Source organism: Glycine soja, chromosome 9 (assembly GCF_004193775.1).
Source record: "Glycine soja cultivar W05 chromosome 9, ASM419377v2, whole genome shotgun sequence".
In the NCBI taxonomy this organism is placed as follows: domain Eukaryota; kingdom Viridiplantae; phylum Streptophyta; class Magnoliopsida; order Fabales; family Fabaceae; genus Glycine; species Glycine soja.
The window spans coordinates 1,856,892-1,876,083 of NC_041010.1; the positions used below are offsets into that span (position 1 = coordinate 1,856,892).

The following is a 19,192-nucleotide window of genomic DNA, read 5'->3' on the forward strand; positions in this document are numbered from 1 at the left end:
AAAACAAAAAAATTAAATGAAATAAAAAATAAAAAGTATGTTAATAAAAATTGAACTCATAATTCTTTGTTCACACACATACTAATAAACAATTAAGATATTTTCTTTATTTAATTAATTACATTAACATTATTTTCTATGTAATATTAGTTTAGAATTTTTTTCTTCAAATTATCAAAATTTATAAATTAAAAAATATTTAATACATAAGTATTTTTTTAATTTTACATTAATAATTAGAGTAAAAATATTCTATATCTTGAAATAAATTTCATAACTATTGAAATAATTTGCATATTAATTTATGAAATTTAATTATAAATTGTAAAATAAAAAATGTAAACTATTCAAAATAAAAAACATATAAAATGATATAAAGTAAAATTAAAAAGATTTATATATTAAATATATTTTAATTATAAATTTTGATGATTTGAAAAAAATTTAATGACTCTTAACTAATGATACACATAAAATAATGTTAATGCAGTTAACTAAATAAAACAAAAATGAGATGATTTATGGTCTTGTTATAAATAAATCATGAATTCAATTTTGAATTAGTTTATATGTCTATTCTTATAAATAAAATAAAAAGACTAAATATCTTGATTTAAAAATAAAAAAATTAAAATTATAAAGTTAAAATTACAGATGAAAATTATAATTTAACCTTTACAATATGATAATAGTATAAGTTAATGTATAGTCATTGAATTCAGGTGTGTTTCTTGGTAGAGAGTTTAATTTTTTTGTCTGATCCACATTATTATTCTCAATGAAAACAAGCATATTTGAACAAGAATATTATAGACCACAACTATATAATCAAAACTACAAATCAGTTTTAAATGGATTTTAAGAACAAAACGGGTTTTGAATTAGTTTGTATGCATACCCTTTATATATATGTTTAAGTTACCACAACCCGAATTGATCAACTTGGTCAGTAACATAGAGTTTGGCATAACAAATAAAACATTTTAAACTTGAAGTGGTGAAATTAAAACATAAGAGAGTATTTTAGCCTACGAATATATGGAGAAAGGGAAGAGCATAGCAGCAGGGTTTTTGGTGGGTTTCCCTGATAGACCCAAAACAAGGACGAAATGCGTCGACGCCTCCCTCTCTTGGCCCACTCCCTCCTCTTCAAACCCACCATTAACAACAATCCCCTACGCTTCCTCCCCATCCTAAACCCTCCTCCCTCCGCCCCTCGCCGCTTCTCCTCCGCCACCCCCTCCAAAGACGACGGCGTCTCCCTCTGCTGCCAGATGTGGATCGACAACTTCCGCCACCCCGACCGCGCCGTCACAAACCTCTCCTCCTTCCTCCGTCGCTTCGACCTCTGGGTCCTCGCCTACCAGAAGGTCGCCACCGACGACACCGGCTCCTACACCCCCCGCTCCTCCCTCCACGCCTCCACCCTCCAAGACCTCCTCGCCCTCCGCAACGCCGTCCTCGACGCGAAATTCAAGTGGGGCTCCAGGCTCAAGTTCTTCATCAAATCCCCCAAAGACAAAACCGACTACGACTCCCTCTCCAAGCGCAAAATCAAAACCATCCTCACCACCACACAACCTGCGCCGTTCCAGGACAGAATCGTTCATGAAGTTCTCCTTATGATCCTCGAACCGATCTATGAGCCGAGGTTTTCGCCAAAGTCGTATGCTTTTCGACCCGGGAGAACACCCCACACTGTTTTGAGGGTTATTAGGAGAAGCTTTGCTGGGTACTTGTGGTATATAAAGGGTGATTTTAGTGTTTTGTTGGATGGGATGAAGGTGGGGTTGGTGATTAATTCTGTTATGAGAGATGTTAGGGATAAGTTGGTTGTTGATTTGATAAAGGACGCATTGGTTACGCCGGTTGTTGTTACTTCTGTGGAGAAGAAGGAGAAGAAGAAGAAGAGGAAGTATCAGAAGAAGAGGGTTTTGGCCGAGGATGAGCCTAAGCCCGATCCTTATTGGCTGGATACGTTTTTTGGGTTTGCACCCGAGGAGGCGGAGAGGGTACCCAATTGGGGGCATTGTGGGGTGCTTAGTCCGCTTTTGGCCAATGTTTGCTTGGATGAGTTGGATAGGTGGATGGAGGGGAAGATTAAGGAGTTTTATGTTCCTTCCAAGAGTGATGTTATATGGAATAGTCCCGAGGAGGAGCAGGGGAACACGTCGTGGCCGGAGTTCGTGCCCACGAGTGGGCCGGATAAGACGAGGAAGATGGATTTTGTGAGGTATGGAGGGCATGTCTTGATTGGTGTTCGAGGGCCTAGGGCAGATGCGGCTGCGTTGAGGAAGCAGTTAATTGAGTTTTGTGATCAGAGGTTCATGCTCAAGCTTGATAATGAGAGCCTCCCTATAGAGCATATAACCAAAGGGATCATGTTTTTGGACCATGTGTTGTGTAGGAGGGTTGTGTATCCAACTCTTAGGTACACTGCCACTGGTGGTAAGATCATAAGTGAGAAGGGCGTGGGGACGCTGTTGTCGGTCACGGCGAGCTTGAAACAATGTATTAAGCAGTTTAGGAAGTTGAGTTTTCTCAAGGGGGATAGGGATCCGGATCCCCAGCCTTGTTTTAGGATGTTTCATGCCACGCAGGCACACACCAATGCTCAAATGAACAAGTTTTTGTCAACCATGGTTGAGTGGTATAGATATGCAGACAATAGGAAGAAGATTGTGAACTTCTGTTCTTATATCATAAGAGGCTCCCTTGCTAAGCTGTATGCTGCAAAATACAAGCTTCGGTCGCGTGCAAAAGTGTACAAGATTGGTGCTCGTAACCTGAGCCGTCCATTGAAGGAGAAAAAAGGGCAGTCTCCTGAGTACCATAATTTGCTGAGGATGGGTCTTGCCGAGTCAATAGACGGGCTACAATATACGAGGATGTCTCTTGTGCCTGAGACCGATTACTCCCTGTTCCCTAGTAATTGGAGGCCTGACCATGAAAAGTTGTTACTAGAATACATAAAACTGGAAGATCCAAAAACTTTGGAGGAACAACGGGATTGCATCAGAGAACAAGGTCTTGTTTCACCTCAAGACTATATTTCAATGCTCGTGTGGAATTATAAAAGGAACTCTCTTCCTATGGACCAGCTCTCCTTAGTAAGGAGCAATGAAAGTGTTGTAGGAAATCAGCATTTGCTAGTTGGCTCAAACCAGGATGACCAGGACCACACAAACCAAGAAGAAGAAAATGATGGAAGGATGAATGCAGCACAAATGTAACACAAAGGTTTTGTAATTTGCACTCACTAAGCAATACTATTTTTGTATGCGGTCTTTAAATAGGATCTTTCAAGAGGCTTTGGACACATTGAGAATTTGAGATATAGGTTTTTCATTTAGTTCCCTTATTCCCTCGCTTGCTTGCACAAGTGGTGTTAACCTATTATACTTGATCTTTGGGTGGTAAACCATTTTGCTCCCTTTTCTTTTGTTCTTTTGCTTTCCTCATCTTCTAACATGAAATGTAGTTATTAAAATGTGTGAAGGATGGTGACTGTTACATATATAAAAACCATTTATGTACTTCACTCTGCAAAATAAGCTTTTAGTAGGATTCGTGGACTTGATATCAGAACCTTTGTGGCTGAGAGGTCAATAGTTTGATACTTGCCAAACTCATTCAAGAATTTCAGCATAACATTAAAGAAGGCCTGTGCATTGTCCACTCAACAAGCCAACGTGTTTCATGAGAGACAGTGTATTAGAGATAGAGAAATTATTCATGTGTTTCTTGCGATACAATGGTGAAGTGTTTCAAAAGTTTACATAATTGAGTGCTCTTTGCAATTTTTGGGTAGAATCCAATGTTTTCCAATTAGGATTTTTGCTTCAGTTTCAAGCTCATTTGGTGCAGTGGTGTCATCTTTGCAAGGTAGTTCTTGGTGAATCAACAAAAAGCTAAAGGGATAAATTTCTATAGTTCTTGCTTTAATACTTAAATGAGATATACACCATGTCCATGATATACATAATGACAATCCTTTTAGCTACTGCCTTTACAGGACTACCAGTAATGATTGTTTGCACTGTATTTCAGATTCAGACGATGCCACAACTTTCATAAGCAATTAGCTTGGTACAATGATAATCAGTTCATCTTTGGTTCAGTTTGGCAACCTCTTAGAGTGATTTTGAAAAATAAGTAATTATTTCTCTCATAAAAGGCTATTCCAAACATGCTATTGGAGGGATGATACTTTTTAGTTGTGTGTACCTTTTGGCTACATGGATTTTATTATGCTTTTGTGCTTGATGCTGTATCATGGATTCATGAAGCTCTATGTATTGTAAATCACACTTGAACATGCCAGTTTTACTACTTTGTCTCTCAGTAACTATTCATTAGCCTTTCCTTCTTCCTTGACCCAGCACTAGCTAGCTCCTTCAATTCCTTCTCATTCTTTATTTTAATTTGGTTTTTGGCAGTTCACATTTTTTTATCCAATATTCATGAGTATATTTAAATTAATATGCATGTTGAGATTTTTAAAGTCAGAGTGTATACATCTAGCTTGTATTTATAGGGAGACTTTATCCCCTCCCATCTTCTGCTTCATTGGGTTCTGAATACCCTTTCTGACTCTTCCAGTTTTAGCATTGGTTTTTCACTTTTCCAGTCAACACTTCACCTACCTGTCTGACTTTGTAGTTGCTTGTCATGTTAGCAGCATTTCCTTGTTGAAATATCTGTTTCACTCAACTACTTTCCTTGTTGAGAATGTCAAGTTTTGGAATTAATCGACACCAAAATGTTACACTTAGCATCTTCTTTGAATCTGTCTTTGCTGTTTCCATAAACCCTTTTTTCTCTTTACAGGTTGATATTATGTTTCACCTTTCCACCATGGATGCTTGCCAGAGAAAGGATACAATAACTGAAGAATGGAGAGCTCTGACGTGCTGGCATCCACTCAGGCAAAATATTAACACTGCCACTCTGCTAATGGGAACACTGACTGGGCTATAAGGTGGCAAAAATCCACGCACTTGAAAATGTGGAAAGTAATTCCACATACTGTTCTGGAGTGCTATATCTGTGAGTCCACAGGAAGGAGTAAGCAGCTTTCTGTAATAAAGTGTGTTCCTCGTGGATGCATAGCAGCATAGGACAAGGCAAGGTGTGAATTGAAGTATTGAACTCCAACAAGATCATTTCATATATCATGTTAATTTTGTAAATTGGCTATTTGTGATTTGTCCATACGTGCTTGCCCCAATTCATTTTTCTAATGATTTGAGCATACCCGCAACTCTTAGTTCTTGAATAGCACATTTATATGTATTTTTTTTCACTTTATTTTCTGTACGGGCAACTCAATGCTCTAAGAACTTCAAAGCATTGTACTAGGAAGAAGCTCGTTATACTACATTATGAGTTTCTCCTTTGATTCCTCATTTTAAAATAATAATAATTATTATAATTTATTTTGTAAATTCATTTCCTATGTAGTTCCAGTTAGTTTTTTTTTTTTTGGAAAACATTACCAGGTCCCCTGAAGGAAGGTTAGTGGAAATGTTAAAAAAAACAGGAGAAATTTGTATAATTTTATAAAACTTCAGGGAAATTTAGGTAATTTACTCTATGAGTATCCGTGCATTGGAAAGGTTTTCAATCTTTAGGGGGTGTTGAATTTGTGATTGAATCTAATAACATTAGGTCATTGTATTGACTTTGTTTATCTATATGGGCCTAAGTCTTCTGAACGAGGTCCTGAATTTTAGAATAAATTACATTAATATTTTTTTAGACTACACACAATTTTCTGTTATTTTTAACATTTTTAATAACATTTCTTATAAGAATATATAGTATAATATACAAGTGATGTCAGTTGTAATGTTCTTCAAACAGTAAATGGTGTTAATATAAAGATTATTACCTCTTTTCCATATTTATTTTTTTGGACAGAAATATATCTATTTCATTTCATCCAATAGACCATAAAGGATATATGTTGGAATGTAATTAAAAGTATGGATGCTAACAAAAGACAATGATGTTCTAGCTAAGGTACGAGTAACATTGTTGGCTTGCTTTCTTATAAAACGCATCAATGAGTTTGGAATAGAAATTAAGGCTTCTCTACGTTTTGACAGCCCATATATTTTTTATGTTTAAGGTTATAGGTTATTGCACATAGATTAAAAAACATTTAATGGAATTAAAAAATGTTGTATTTAGACTAAAATGTCTTTTTGATACTTTTAATAGGTGTTAAGTAAGAGTATATTTGAGGGGGGAAATATCAAATGAACTTTAAAAGTCTAGCTAAAACATCAAAATATCAGTATAATTTACTTAAATTTACTGGGCATCACAGGAATATTGAAATAATAGCTGCTTGCACACATGTTCACACCTGATGTAGGTTAAAATTTGTGTTTAGGTGCGTGAAAAATTAGATAAGATTAATTAATAAATATAATCTGATATAATAAAAATTGTATAATTATGAGGCCATTTATGTGTAAGTGTGCATGCAACACTGCTCCCAACAGAAGCATCACGTGTCGTGACAGCTAAGGTACTAGAGTTGCACTAAGAGCATCAATACAAGACAATACCGTAAACCAACTTGTAAGGTTAAGTGATTCCACTTTTTTTTTTTGCTCAGGTTTGGGTGTCAATTTAGACTTCTATAATAATTAAACTACTTAAACTATAAGTAAGGAACGGGTGCATATAAAGGTACTCTAAAGTATAAAAGAATCGTTCATTCTCTGTCAGGCGATGTCTCTGGTGATTGCCGTTTACACTTATTTGACACTTTTACAATAATTTTGATCAAGCGAAACAAAACATAAAGGAAAAAATAGTAGCAACCCTAGAGGACATTTATTTCCTAGTTATTTTGAATTTGGGCTATATATACAAAGACTTGCATTTGAACATTTAATTCCGGTGATTCGAGTAGAGGCAACGGAACACAAATCAAAATGTTATAGTACTCTAAATAACTTCACTACTTAAAGCCCTAGTAGATTTAATACCTAAATTGTCTGATATTCCTTCGAACAAAGTTTCAATTATGAAAAAGAATGTGCTCAAATTACTAGTTCATGAATAATAATGTCTCAGTAGTATATACAATGAATTACACTAGAATAAGACTAAGCCGGGAAGTATCCCTAGTTAGTTCTCTAGCCTCCTGCTCCAATAAAGCTCCCATAAATTGTGCTTAACCTATCAAAGTGAGCAATCAATCATTAGTATTCTATACACCGAGTTAGACATGAGATTATTTTGTCTCACTTGAAAAAAACTAATCAACTTTGTTATACCAGTTGAATATAAGCTGATGATTAGGGTGGTCACTATAATGGTAAATATACAAGCCCTTGCACCAACAGCAGCAGAGGTTGACCTGCAAATGCATGGTTCCATCAGTAATAAGAGGAGCAACTCTTGTCAAATGAGAAGTTGTTAACGACTAGCAGCATTGATTAATAAAAAGCTTTAATAGTTTAAATGAAAAATTACCTTGCTACCAAGTCCTTGACGGATTCAGTCGTTAGTCCAAAACCAAAAGGAAAAAGAGGATCATAGTGAGGATCCCCAAAATTCATTGGGAGTTGATCTACAGATTTGAACCATGTCCTCGCAAGCTTACCGGTGAAACCATAGTCACCAAAAAGGACATCTGTCACGCCTTGGCCTTCAGTGCCTGGTAACCATGCAGCCACCAATGCATCTATAGAAGAAACGTATGGTTCAATAACAATAGGTCTGCCAGAAATGATGACAACCACACACTTAACAGTCCCACAGACATTGTTGATGACATTTGGGCCAGATTCCATCATTGCAAGTGTCGTACTGTCCCCAGCAGTCTCGGCATAAGGAGGCTCGCCAACTACAACAATGGCATATTCGAAGTTATTGGACCTAACAAACTCATTGTCAGGGTTGTCACGAAAGACGACTTCTGTGCTTGTATCAACTGCTGATTTTATGGCACTGAGAATAGTTGTTCCTGTCCAAGGAAAAGAATATTAGTTTCTGCTCCTTTGACATGCATGCAACTACCTGCTATTAGTTAACTAAAAATATGCATGACAAGCTTGGTGAATATTTATAAAAATGACTAGTAACTTTGCATTGCGTCACATATTATATAATTTTGGATAGGTTCAAAAAATGCACATTAACCACTTGTCTCACACATCAAAGTAAATGAGTAACATAACATCTAGAGCTCAGAATCTCATGCTTCCATAGGCCTAGACTTCTGCTTGTTACGATGGCTGAGAGTCACTTACCTCTTGTGTCACTGTTGCCACTGAATCCTTGCCATTTGATTGTCCACCCACCGCACTGGTAACCCAAATTATCGGCATGAGATCCAGCAACTAGGATTTTTGGGACTTTCTTTGGAAGAGGCAGAAGTGGAGCACTTTCATTTTTCCCATTCTTAAGCAGTACAAGAGATTTTCTCACTGCTTCCCTTGCTAGGTCTCTGTGTTCCTAGTTAAAAAGCATAATCTTATATCTCATGACTTTCAATGTCTCAATTATACTAGGGTATATTATAAACTACAGGCAACAAGGAATGCCATTAAAAAATAAAATGCAGACTAAGTTTTGTCCTTAAAAATCACTTGCAGGCATCAGATAAGTTCAATGCTGTAAGGTATATGATGTTTAGTTTCTTAATAAACTTGGGTTACAAGTTTCAAGATTTTCATTTTTTTCTAAAACTGTTATCAACTGAATCTATCAGGCAGAAGCTGGATCATCTTAGATGGGTTGAACAGTAAGAATCAATCCAAATGGGAGATCATCTGAGATGGTTAGGTCATAGGTGGGTTTGGAAGCAAGACAAATTATATTCAATGTGGCTCAAGTTATAGAGATACACTGTTGTCTTTTGAATAGAGTAATATAAGACATTATTGGGAAGACAATTTCACAAAAAAAATGTTTTTCAATCAAAGGAAAGAGCATATTGGTTTATATTATTCTGATTGAACTAAACGGTTTGGATGACTCACCTGGCTTCCAAGCTCATTGACTAAGCTGGTATCAGCTAGAGGATTCTCAAAAAGACCCATGGTGAACTTTACAAGCAAAATTCTCTCCACTGCATCATCAATGCGCTCCATTGGAATGATATTGCTCTTGACCAAGAGAGTAAGATCCTGAATGAACTTGTCATATTCGAATGGGACCATCACCTGTAATGATTAGTTAACAAAAAGAAAGACTGAGTTCTATAACCCTACACTTGACTACTTGAGAAAGTATACATTGTTTCACGAGCTACACTCAAGCAGAAATTTTATTCACTCCAGTCCCACAGGCAATTTCAACATAAACAGAGGACTAACCATATCAACACCTGCTTCAATGGAAGCCTGCACAGAATATGTGTAATTTGAACTGGGTGGTGATGTGAGTCTATCAATACCCTGCCAATCTGAGATGACAAACCCCTGATAAATAAGTGAACAAAATTTGTTGTTAGCATCCACAATATGAACCATGTTGCTTAAATCAGGATCTGACAATGGCAAAAAGAAAGGCTGTACAAGAACATCAGATGGGTTTATTCTCACACTATACTTGATAATATGGTTCAAACAGCATCATCAAAATATTAATTTTAATTGCGGCATAAGTTACATGGACTTCTCAAGACTATGGCACAAAAGATTTTTTATAGTAGATCTAATAACAGAGAACATTGAACATAATAGTGCAAATAGTTGATTGATTCTCATTGTTATTCAAAGTGAGTTCCTTTGAGAAATGATTTCAGAAAGCTTTTTGCACAACAATAACCTTATCTGGCTGTAACAATCAGCAAATTATAGAGCAGTCAGCATGTGACAGAAATATCAAACACTGATCAAATGTTTCATAGGAAATTGGCACAACACTTTAATATTTGAATTGAATATCAAATGGAATTGACTCACTAATGATGATCAACAATGAAGGCCTTGATCAGTTACATATGAAATGCATAAAACAAATATATTATAGACTAGTGAAAATAAATAGGATATACTTTCAATTGGAAAGATGGCAAGCAGCTAGATGAAGTGTGCTAGCCATTTTTTCTTAGGTCATCAATTGGCAGTTAATATGGATACAACATTTACTGCAGAAAACTAAGGATATAATATCTTTAGATTTTGGGTTTTTTTTTTTTTTTTTGTGGGGGGGGGGGGGGCATAATGATGATACACCACAAAAGACTTTCATATATTGGCTGATTTCATGTTTATATTCACATTTGTGTCTTCATATAATTATATATCTAAGTCTATGCCACATCATATGAATCAAGTCACTATCAGGATTTTCTTGTGTTGCCATGTTCAAATCATGTTGTGCAGTGTTCCTCCCAAGCCTGGGTCTGTTTTTCTTACTAGATGAGATAATATGATAATCAAACAAAGCTACTTTAAAAATCATTTGGTAGCAGCTTCCATTGCATAGAACAACTGTACCTCAACATTTATTATGTATGAGAAATGAATACAAAACGAAGCCAATCACCTTAAATTTAAGGGTATTCTTGAGGAAGCCAGTGACTAGATCACGATTTGCATGCATCCTCACACCATTCCAACTGGAGTATGAAACCATAACTGTAGAGACCCCCTTAATAATAGAATCAGAATATGCAGGCATGTGAATGCTCAACAATCCATGCCAATCAATCACTGTGTTGTTCTCATTTATTCCCTTCGTTGTACCACCATCTCCAACAAAGTGTTTAGCACAAGCTGCTACCTTTGTCCTACAAGAAATTTGTAAGCCTAATGAAGGAAAGAGGGACAACAACAACTCATCTTTTACATCTGTAACTACAAAAAATACAAGTCAATCATGTAATTAATAATTACTAACATTTTTGCCTATCATAAAAAATCATGTAATCATGATTTTTTGTTCATTTTTGTTGCAGCTTAATAATTGTGGTTGATGTCAATAATAATTAATTGGCCAGCATCCCTAGATGGGCTGTTGTTGATATGAAGTGGTTTCCCCTAAGTCAAATTATGATAAAGTAAAACATATTAAAAAGGCCTTATTACCCAAATAAAATTTAGACTATAAATCAGTTTCTATTAAATATCAGATAGTTACTAGAAATCACATGCATACATCACAGATCCAGAGGAATAGTGTTACTTTTTACACACTTTAGTTAAGGCTAAAATACAATTTTGGTTCTCCCAATATTTCGAATCTGCAAATTTGGTCCCCCAATTTTTCAAAATCAGCAATTTTAGTCCAACTGTCTAAATCAATACATGGATCGTAAAGTTTTTGACGTTGGCTTAAATGATTGCCAAAATAGTATTTGCTTTTTTTTATTTATTTATATATTGATGACTAGATAATTTAAAATAAAAAATATTTTATAAAAATACATTGAAAACATCGATGCATTAAATTGGATGGTTGGACTAAAATCACTGATTTCAGAAAGTTGGGGAACTAAATGTCTCTATTTTAAAATAAGAGGCCCAAAATTGCATTCTGGAAAAAATAGGGGGAACAAAATTGTATTTTAGCCCCTTAGTTAAAAGGCATAAGAATCTTTCAAATATATTAGTTTATATTTATTAGCAAATAGGAACTTATGTGATTAAAATCACTAAAGATCCATGAATTATATGTAAATTTTACCATCTTTGTATGGGCAGAAAACCAACAGATTAGGCATCAAAATCCATACAACATGGCCCCAAGGGTAAATTTTATAAAATGTGTGCTTAAAACACCCAATAATGAAATGCAATATTGTTTTTAAAACTGCTTTAATATCATTAATTACATACTTGCCACCAACATATGGAAATCCCTTCCTGGAATTGGCAGGGATACTTCCTTGTAGACCAGGTATGATTTCTGTCATTTCTTGCACAATTTTAGGATCCTCACTATAGCTTTCATAACACCGACCCCATCTTGGATCTCTACAAACCTATAATCAGTGTTTCAGGAGTAATCAGTAAAATTATAACGAAAAAGGTGCACATTTGACAATCTCTAACCTGTATAACAAGAAGTTTTTACAAGTTTATTATTAGACTCTTCATCCTATTTACCGCTATGCATGGAGCAAAAACATAAGGAATCCCCGTAGCTCTAACTTCAAGAGCAGTTGCAGCACCGATCCTTTGTGCCAGGTTAGGATCCCTGTTTACCAAAGATTATTAGAACCAAACAAGTGGATAAATGCAACTATGGTAACAATACAACACCATTAAGATTAAGATCAACTAAGTTTTAATTTTTAAACCTACAGAATTGGCAGCATATTTCATACAATGACTCCCTTCTCACACAAGTATATAGCCGGTGAAATGGTTCAGGTGACAAGAACTTTGAGATATGCAAATTATCAAGTTGCATATGAAAATTCTAGTATCAAATGTTGTCCGTGTCCCCATACAAACAGAACAAAAAAATGATAATAAATCTTATACTTGCCTGGTACATCCAAGCCCAACATTATGGGGAAATATGGTAGCATTGTAGACATTATTGTGTCCATGAACAGCATCAATACCATAGATCATTGGTATGCCCAATCTACTCTCAAGAGCTCCTTTCTGAAAATCATTTATCATATTAACCCAATCTTCAGCAGTAGCCCTTGGAAGGGGTTCACTACCGCCACCACTCAATACACTCCCTGCACACAATTTAAAGAACCAGTTAATTGATAGTGTCTCTTAATGATAATCTCCTTTTATTTCCAATTCTTAATTTTTTCATCAATTACTCATTCCTGGCTTCACTTCAATTTCCTATTTAGGTGATAAAGATCTTATGAGAATATAAAACTAAAAAGACCCAAAAGCCTATTGAGTCATTAAAAAGCAGTAGCATAGTCAAACATGAACAAAGAGGAAGACATGAGCAGGCAGAGTAGGAGGGAAAAAGAAACACAAATTGAAGCCAAGGAAAGAAAAAGGCCTAAAGTTGGCAACTTACCCACTTTCTCAGAGATCCCTTTCCCGTGCTTTAGTGTTCATATTTACAATAAAGTTTGAAAGAATGTCAAGCAAATATTGAAAAACATAGTTTGAAAGATTAATCATAGTTGCAAACAATCAAATGCAATGCAATTCAAAAGGAAAACTGTAAGTTTGGTTACAAAGTAGTTAATTGTCTAGACATGGGAAATTTTCTCTGTATCCCTGGAATATGTACTCTCTTTCCTTTGAAGCAAGACATCTGACATGTATGATTATTTTTCCTAATTCCTAATTTAGGCAAAAAATAAGGGGGGAAACTGATAAAGAAAGATATCCGCAATCGCATACCGAAAATTTGCTCCTAGGCATGAAATTACAGAGTGAATTAAAAAACTATTAACTGAGAAGAGAAAATAAGCTAAGAGTTCTTAGTTGTTCTTACCAATGAAGCTGGTTTTCATAACATTAGCATTGGCAACACTCCTATCAATTTGAACCATTTGACCAATCTTCTCGTCTAAAGTCATTCGACTCATCAAGTCCCTAACCCGAGTTTGAACCGATTGCTTTGGATCTTTGTATCTTAGGTACTCTATTTGAGCTTCTCCAATTGATGTCAAGCACCAACACAGCCACAAAACACCCAACAAATGAAACAATGCCCTAGACATGTTTTGTTTCCCAGCCCTCACTTCACCTGCAGAAATCGAACAGAACAGAATACAAACCGAATCCAATAAAGATTTAGTTTTTGGAGTTATACCCCACTTGGTCTTTAAGGTATATGATAAAAGAGCAGCAAAAGAAAAGCATATCCAATGAAATGGAACTCAAGAAAACTAAACCCCATTACTTACTTCAGCAGTTTCTTCTTTTTTTTTTAATTTAAAAAGTGGAAATGTGAAAAGGGGTATAAACTATAAAGTATGTTACCAATATTATCAAGCACACTTTTTTTTTTCTTTTCTGCAGCTAGGAACTAAGTTTACATCAACCAAACAGAAGGTGAAGTGATGAATCAAAACAAAGGAACAACAACAGTACAGGTACACCCTTCAAGTTAAGTACTATGAGAGAGAGGGAGAGAGAGAGAGAGACCTCAAAAGGGAAGCAAAAATGGTGACTTTATGAGATGATATTAAGAAAAGTTGGTAACTTTGGATCCAATAGAGAAAGGGGTGAAAGATAGAAATAATGCAAATGGCACAGTGAATGGTAGTGGGAGACACTTATCATTGTTGTCGTCAGAGGGTGTGCGGTTTTTTCTCGAAGTGTGGAGGTTGCTTAAGAAAACGTGGTGATGACAAACTATGTGGGGAAAAACAAAACAACTAGCTGCTACGAAAATGTAATGAGAGAGGTTTCAGTTTTCAACGGACTTTGCTTAACGTACTTGATTAAGATAGGTAAAAAAAAATGTTTTTAATGTAATTCAATTTTATCTTTTAAATTTAATTTAGTTCAATTAATTTTTATCTATTAATATTATATATTTTTAAAATAATTTAATTTTATCTTTTAAAATTAAAGTTGCTAATAATTTCATATCACAGTTAAGAACTATTACACAGAATATTTACCAATTAGATGTATTTTGCACGTATAATTAATATAATAACGATTTTCAATTGTCATAATAATATTTAAAAATTTAAAAAAAATATTGGTATATTCAAAAAAGACATAAGTACTGTCTTTTATTCATCACGGTTTTATATGATTATTACTACCTTTGTCTGGAAATAAGAATTATTAGATTTTTTTATACAAACAAAAAAAATTAATAAATACTAAAGAGAATATTAATTTATAAAATTAATTTCATTTACTATATTAAAAAATTAAAATAACAATTATTAAAAGTATTATGAAGAAAAAGTAATGAATATTATTTTAAAAACTAATATCACACTTATTGAGACAATTTTTTACATGCAATACTTAATTTAGAGCAGAAAAAATAATTGACAGCTTTACCGTTTAAATAGTCTCTCGATAATACTCCATTTCCATTTTAAAGTTTAAACGCAAATAACTTAATTTAAATAAGCAAAATTTGCATTCAATTTCATAGACTTCCTACATTGGGAGGAATTCCATTATTTTAGTTTGTAATTTCGTCAGACTTTTATTTATTGTTTCATTTGAATTTCCTACATTGGGAGTAAATGTGAAGTTGAATCAATAAACATTAAAGCATTAATTTGTAAACGCATGTGGGAGGCCGCCAGTATCACATTTACATAGTGAATAATTGAAATGAAGTACTGTATAAGTTATTAATACTTCTGACTTAAAAAATTTAAAATATTAAAAATCAAATTTTTTTAACTGGAAAATATAACCTTCCTTCCTAGTTATTTAAACATTGTAACGGTGTTTGTCCATAAAAATTGATACCAAAATGCCATCAACTAATCTCAATGGTCTAAGTAAAACTGGATAAGATGATCAGGTGATCAAGGTTTCAGATGAAGAAAAATCCTTCTTAGCTAATCAAACTTCACATTGATTGAACTCACGATAAACATGACGAAAAGAGAGATCCCAAAGCTTGTTTATGATATATGTTTTGCGATCTATAATTTTATAAAATTTTGTTAACCAATGTTGTTAGAATATTAGTTAAAGAATTAAAAAAATATTTAATATAAAAATTATATAAGAATGCAAAAAAATAAAAAATAAATATTGATAACATAATTTTTTGCTTTTCAATAAAAAATTTATATTTGAGTTCCTTAAAGAATACTAACATTTTTTTATCATCAAACGTTAATCGTTAGTTTTGTTAATAGAAAAATTTGAATTCGTAACTTTTCTCTTCTTTCCTTTGTAACATCCTGAACGAATCACACCACATCATAATAAAAAAGATTCAAAAATTATGCAGATATGAGACTGTATAGTTGATAATGACTTAAAAAAAATAATTAATATTACTTATACCAACAAAATACATATATTTTTTGATAGCTTATTATCTAAGAACTTCACACTTAAGCATGTGTTGACTTGGAGTAGTTATGAGATGAATAACATTCTCGGAGGTTTTTCAGAAATCGTGAGTAAGGACAAGACATGTTAAAAAGTGTCATATTGGTTTGTGGGAATAGTCCTTGATCCTAAAAGCAGTCAAAGCAGATTGTTGATGTCTCGAAAATGACTACCTATGAAGGATTCTGACTGATGGAATATTTTGACCAACAAGGAGTTAAGTGAAATGATATCATGTGAAGTGTTGTAGCGTGAGAGTCACCAAGAAGTCGACAATAAGGGATGCTACAAATGGTATTAGAGCAGACTTTTTTCCTAGTACGGTGTGATTCAAGAATAAATTAGGCGGAAGCTGGTGGGCTTGTAATATCCTAAGTGAATCACACCGAAATGAGAGTGATCAAGAGATTATGCAAGTATGAGACTTTAAAGTTAAAGACGGCTTAAAGAAATTAATTAATACAACCTATACCAACAATTTGGTAATCTATCACTTAAGAACTCCACAGTTAAGTGTGTTCAACTTTGAATAATTATGAGATGGAAGATTTTTTGGAAAGTTTTCCCAGAAAGTGTGTGAAATGAGGACAAAACATGTTGAAAAGTCTCATTGATTTGTGAGGACAGTTAATGATCCAAGAAGCCATCGAAGTAGATTGTCGAGGTCGCAGAAAGAGTTACTTATGAGGGTTTTGACCGGTGAAAGATTCTAACCAACAAGAATGTTGAATAAAGTATCACCGTGTGAAATGTCGTAGTCTGTGAGTCGTCAAGAAATCGCCAATCAAGGGTATTATACACTTCTCCCTTCAATCATATATCTTCACTTATGTAAATGATAATTGAAGCATAAGGATGAAAATAAGCACCTTCTAACACTAATTGAAGTGCTTCCACATCAAGAACTACACAAATAGACACAATTATAGATTCAAATTGTTTCTATTTCTACTAGCTTAGACTTGAATCCAAACATAATGTTAATTAATAAGAACACATTAATAATGATTTTTGAAAAAATGAAATAATGTTGTATTTTCTGAACTTGTCACATCATAAATACTTTTTTTTTATTTTAATCCTCTGATTTTATCTGAGAAAATAATTTATAATTAATTTAAAATTTAATTAAAAATTATTTTTATCAATGATTTCAATGAATAACTTTACAACTGTCATTGACTTTCATTTTTTATCTTTTTATTTATTTTGGGTTGGTTAAAATTAAATGGTCGAACAACATCGAAAGTTGTAACCTTCATTTTACAGATTCACTGACCAAAAAATTGTTTAAAGGTAGATTCCTGAACATAAAAAGTCCATATTTTGGCAAAAAGATTTAAAATTAAACGAAAAGAGGAGATGTGGATATGGATCCAGTAGTAAAGATATGAATGGGTACTGTGTTAAAGAGTACAGAACATGCAGAGAGTAACTTGATTAATGAAAAATTACTTTGTCTGTTGACATTTCAGGGAATCGGATTCAAATTCCAATCTTCTCGTCAATTCATTCAACGAATATATATGGCAAAAGTTAAGCCCTTTTTAGACATTGATTTGGTCACGGCTTGTTTTGATGGATTCGAAAGCAGCAACAAATTTTGAAAAAATAAAAATAAAAATTTAAGAGGTGTAACTGAGAAACAAATTAAATGGTATGCTAGAATGGAAGAAGAGTGGATATGATCAATTTTCTTTCCTTATAGAAATAAGGTTAAATTTACAATACCAATTGCATTGTCTGTGCAGTGAGATACATCTCAGTTTTTCTATACTAAGATGTTTGGTATATTTTTTTTCCATCACGGAGAATCATGTTTTCTAAAAATTATATTAATTAGAAATCATATTTTTAGGTATGTATGTCATAAATATATTCAGTAGGTAAATTCTAGCATGGACCAAAAAAATAACATCCGTTGTATTTTAATTTCACAAATATCGACCGTCCAGATTAAATTTAGAAAGACTTGTACGAATTCTCAATTGATTTGTGAATAGTATTTCATGAATTTGCTTTTGCAAAATATTGAAAAACATTTTCTCCCTTCACAAAACATTGGACTCTCACTCCCTTTCATACGGGAGTTTTAATAAAAACTTAATTAAAAACAATTCTTATAAATGCTAGATTTCTGAAAATGATTTTTAAGATATTCAAATCAAACATTTTTTTATAGAAAAAATGACATATATTCATATCCAAACGAATTTAACATTCTCAACTTAAAAACTTACAAGAATTTTCCGACCAAACACTAGCCAAGGCTAGCATTCAACAGCTGAAGATGCTACAATGGATATAAGATGGAAGTATAAGCTTTCTTTAAGTGTGTGCTTGATTTTATTTCAGAAAAATAATTACTTTTAATTTTATTACGTGAACGAAATTTTTTTTAAAAAAATATTATTTCTCGTAATTAAGTTTTTTTTTTCTAAATAGGACTCAATCGTATGGATAACTAGGTCATAGCTCTTAATGATTTCATTAGCTTATGATTTTTTTTTTTAAAAAAAAAAAATGGTGTCTTCACCAATTTGTTTGAGAACTGTCCGTTACATCTCTTTTCCTTATCTGTAATATCCTTTTATTTTGTTTTTTCCTCAACAGTATAAAAAACTTTGCTTTGGGAATTATGTGGCTTTGTCCTTAGTATCACTTTTCCTTCCCTCACTGAGAAAATTGTTCCTTAGGTGGGACAAGACTATTAAACTTACCTTTTTCTTTCTCAGTGTCAATCTAATATTGCATAATTCAGAACTTAAAAACCATAATTATTGTCAGCACAAAAATTAATAAAGGAATTATTAGTAACACACGTACTAAATAGGAAACAAATCCATTTTTTAAATAAATTTACATAAAATTAATCCAATAATATAAAATATAGTATCATCAATTTTTCGCAATTTATAATTACAAACAAATACAATTTGATGATGACGAAAACATAGGTGAGCATGAAAGAGACAACATACATATTTAGGTTAGCCCAATCACTTTTTACTCATGCCCAAAGAAAGTTGGGCCAAGTCAGCCCAAAATTAATGTTTAGGGTAGTGTCCACTGGATTTTACATGACATGGTGTTATCATGCAACACATTAAAAAAAGTAAACTATTCAACTACTCACCCAACACAGCAATAACTTATTCAGATACTTTTGAACTTACAGCAGTTGACAAAATACAAATCAAGAAGATAAACAATTCAAGTACATTATTAAAATACATCAC

At 33.5% G+C, this 19,192-nt stretch overlaps 2 protein-coding genes across 5 annotated transcripts; one reads left to right on the forward strand and one right to left on the reverse strand.

Annotated features, from left to right (window-relative positions):
* The first annotated feature begins 1,004 nt into the window (after positions 1 to 1,004).
* Positions 1,005 to 5,447, forward strand: LOC114367655 (nuclear intron maturase 2, mitochondrial-like). 3 transcript variants are annotated; one of them, XR_003657255.1, is made up of 3 exons: positions 1,005 to 3,885; positions 4,051 to 4,155; positions 4,831 to 5,447. XR_003657255.1 is itself a non-coding variant. In XM_028324840.1 (2 exons), the coding sequence occupies exon 1, from the start codon at positions 1,110 to 1,112 to the stop codon at positions 3,231 to 3,233; it is 2,124 nt and encodes a 707-aa protein (XP_028180641.1). In that variant the 5' UTR covers positions 1,005 to 1,109; the 3' UTR covers positions 3,234 to 3,240; positions 4,831 to 5,438. The 3 variants fall into 3 exon arrangements, 1 of the variants encoding a protein (XP_028180641.1); XR_003657256.1 differs by having other exon boundaries at positions 1,005 to 3,240; positions 4,831 to 5,438; XM_028324840.1 differs by lacking the exon at positions 4,051 to 4,155 and having other exon boundaries at positions 1,005 to 3,240; positions 4,831 to 5,438.
* A 1,380-nt stretch (positions 5,448 to 6,827) lies between these two features.
* LOC114368593 (beta-glucosidase BoGH3B-like) lies at positions 6,828 to 14,278 on the reverse strand. Of its 2 annotated transcripts, none has more exons than XM_028325805.1 (12): positions 14,055 to 14,278; positions 13,399 to 13,653; positions 12,466 to 12,670; positions 12,081 to 12,171; positions 11,811 to 11,956; positions 10,519 to 10,762; positions 9,342 to 9,446; positions 9,006 to 9,188; positions 8,274 to 8,478; positions 7,495 to 7,987; positions 7,296 to 7,378; positions 6,828 to 7,197 (listed from the first exon to the last, which is right to left on the reverse strand). In XM_028325805.1, the coding sequence occupies exons 2-12, from the start codon at positions 13,625 to 13,627 to the stop codon at positions 7,193 to 7,195; spliced, it is 1,989 nt and encodes a 662-aa protein (XP_028181606.1). In that variant the 5' UTR covers positions 13,628 to 13,653; positions 14,055 to 14,278; the 3' UTR covers positions 6,828 to 7,192. The 2 variants fall into 2 exon arrangements, with proteins under 2 accessions (XP_028181606.1, XP_028181607.1); XM_028325806.1 differs by lacking the exon at positions 14,055 to 14,278 and adding an exon at positions 13,890 to 14,044.
* Between the last annotated feature and the right edge of the window lie 4,914 nt (positions 14,279 to 19,192).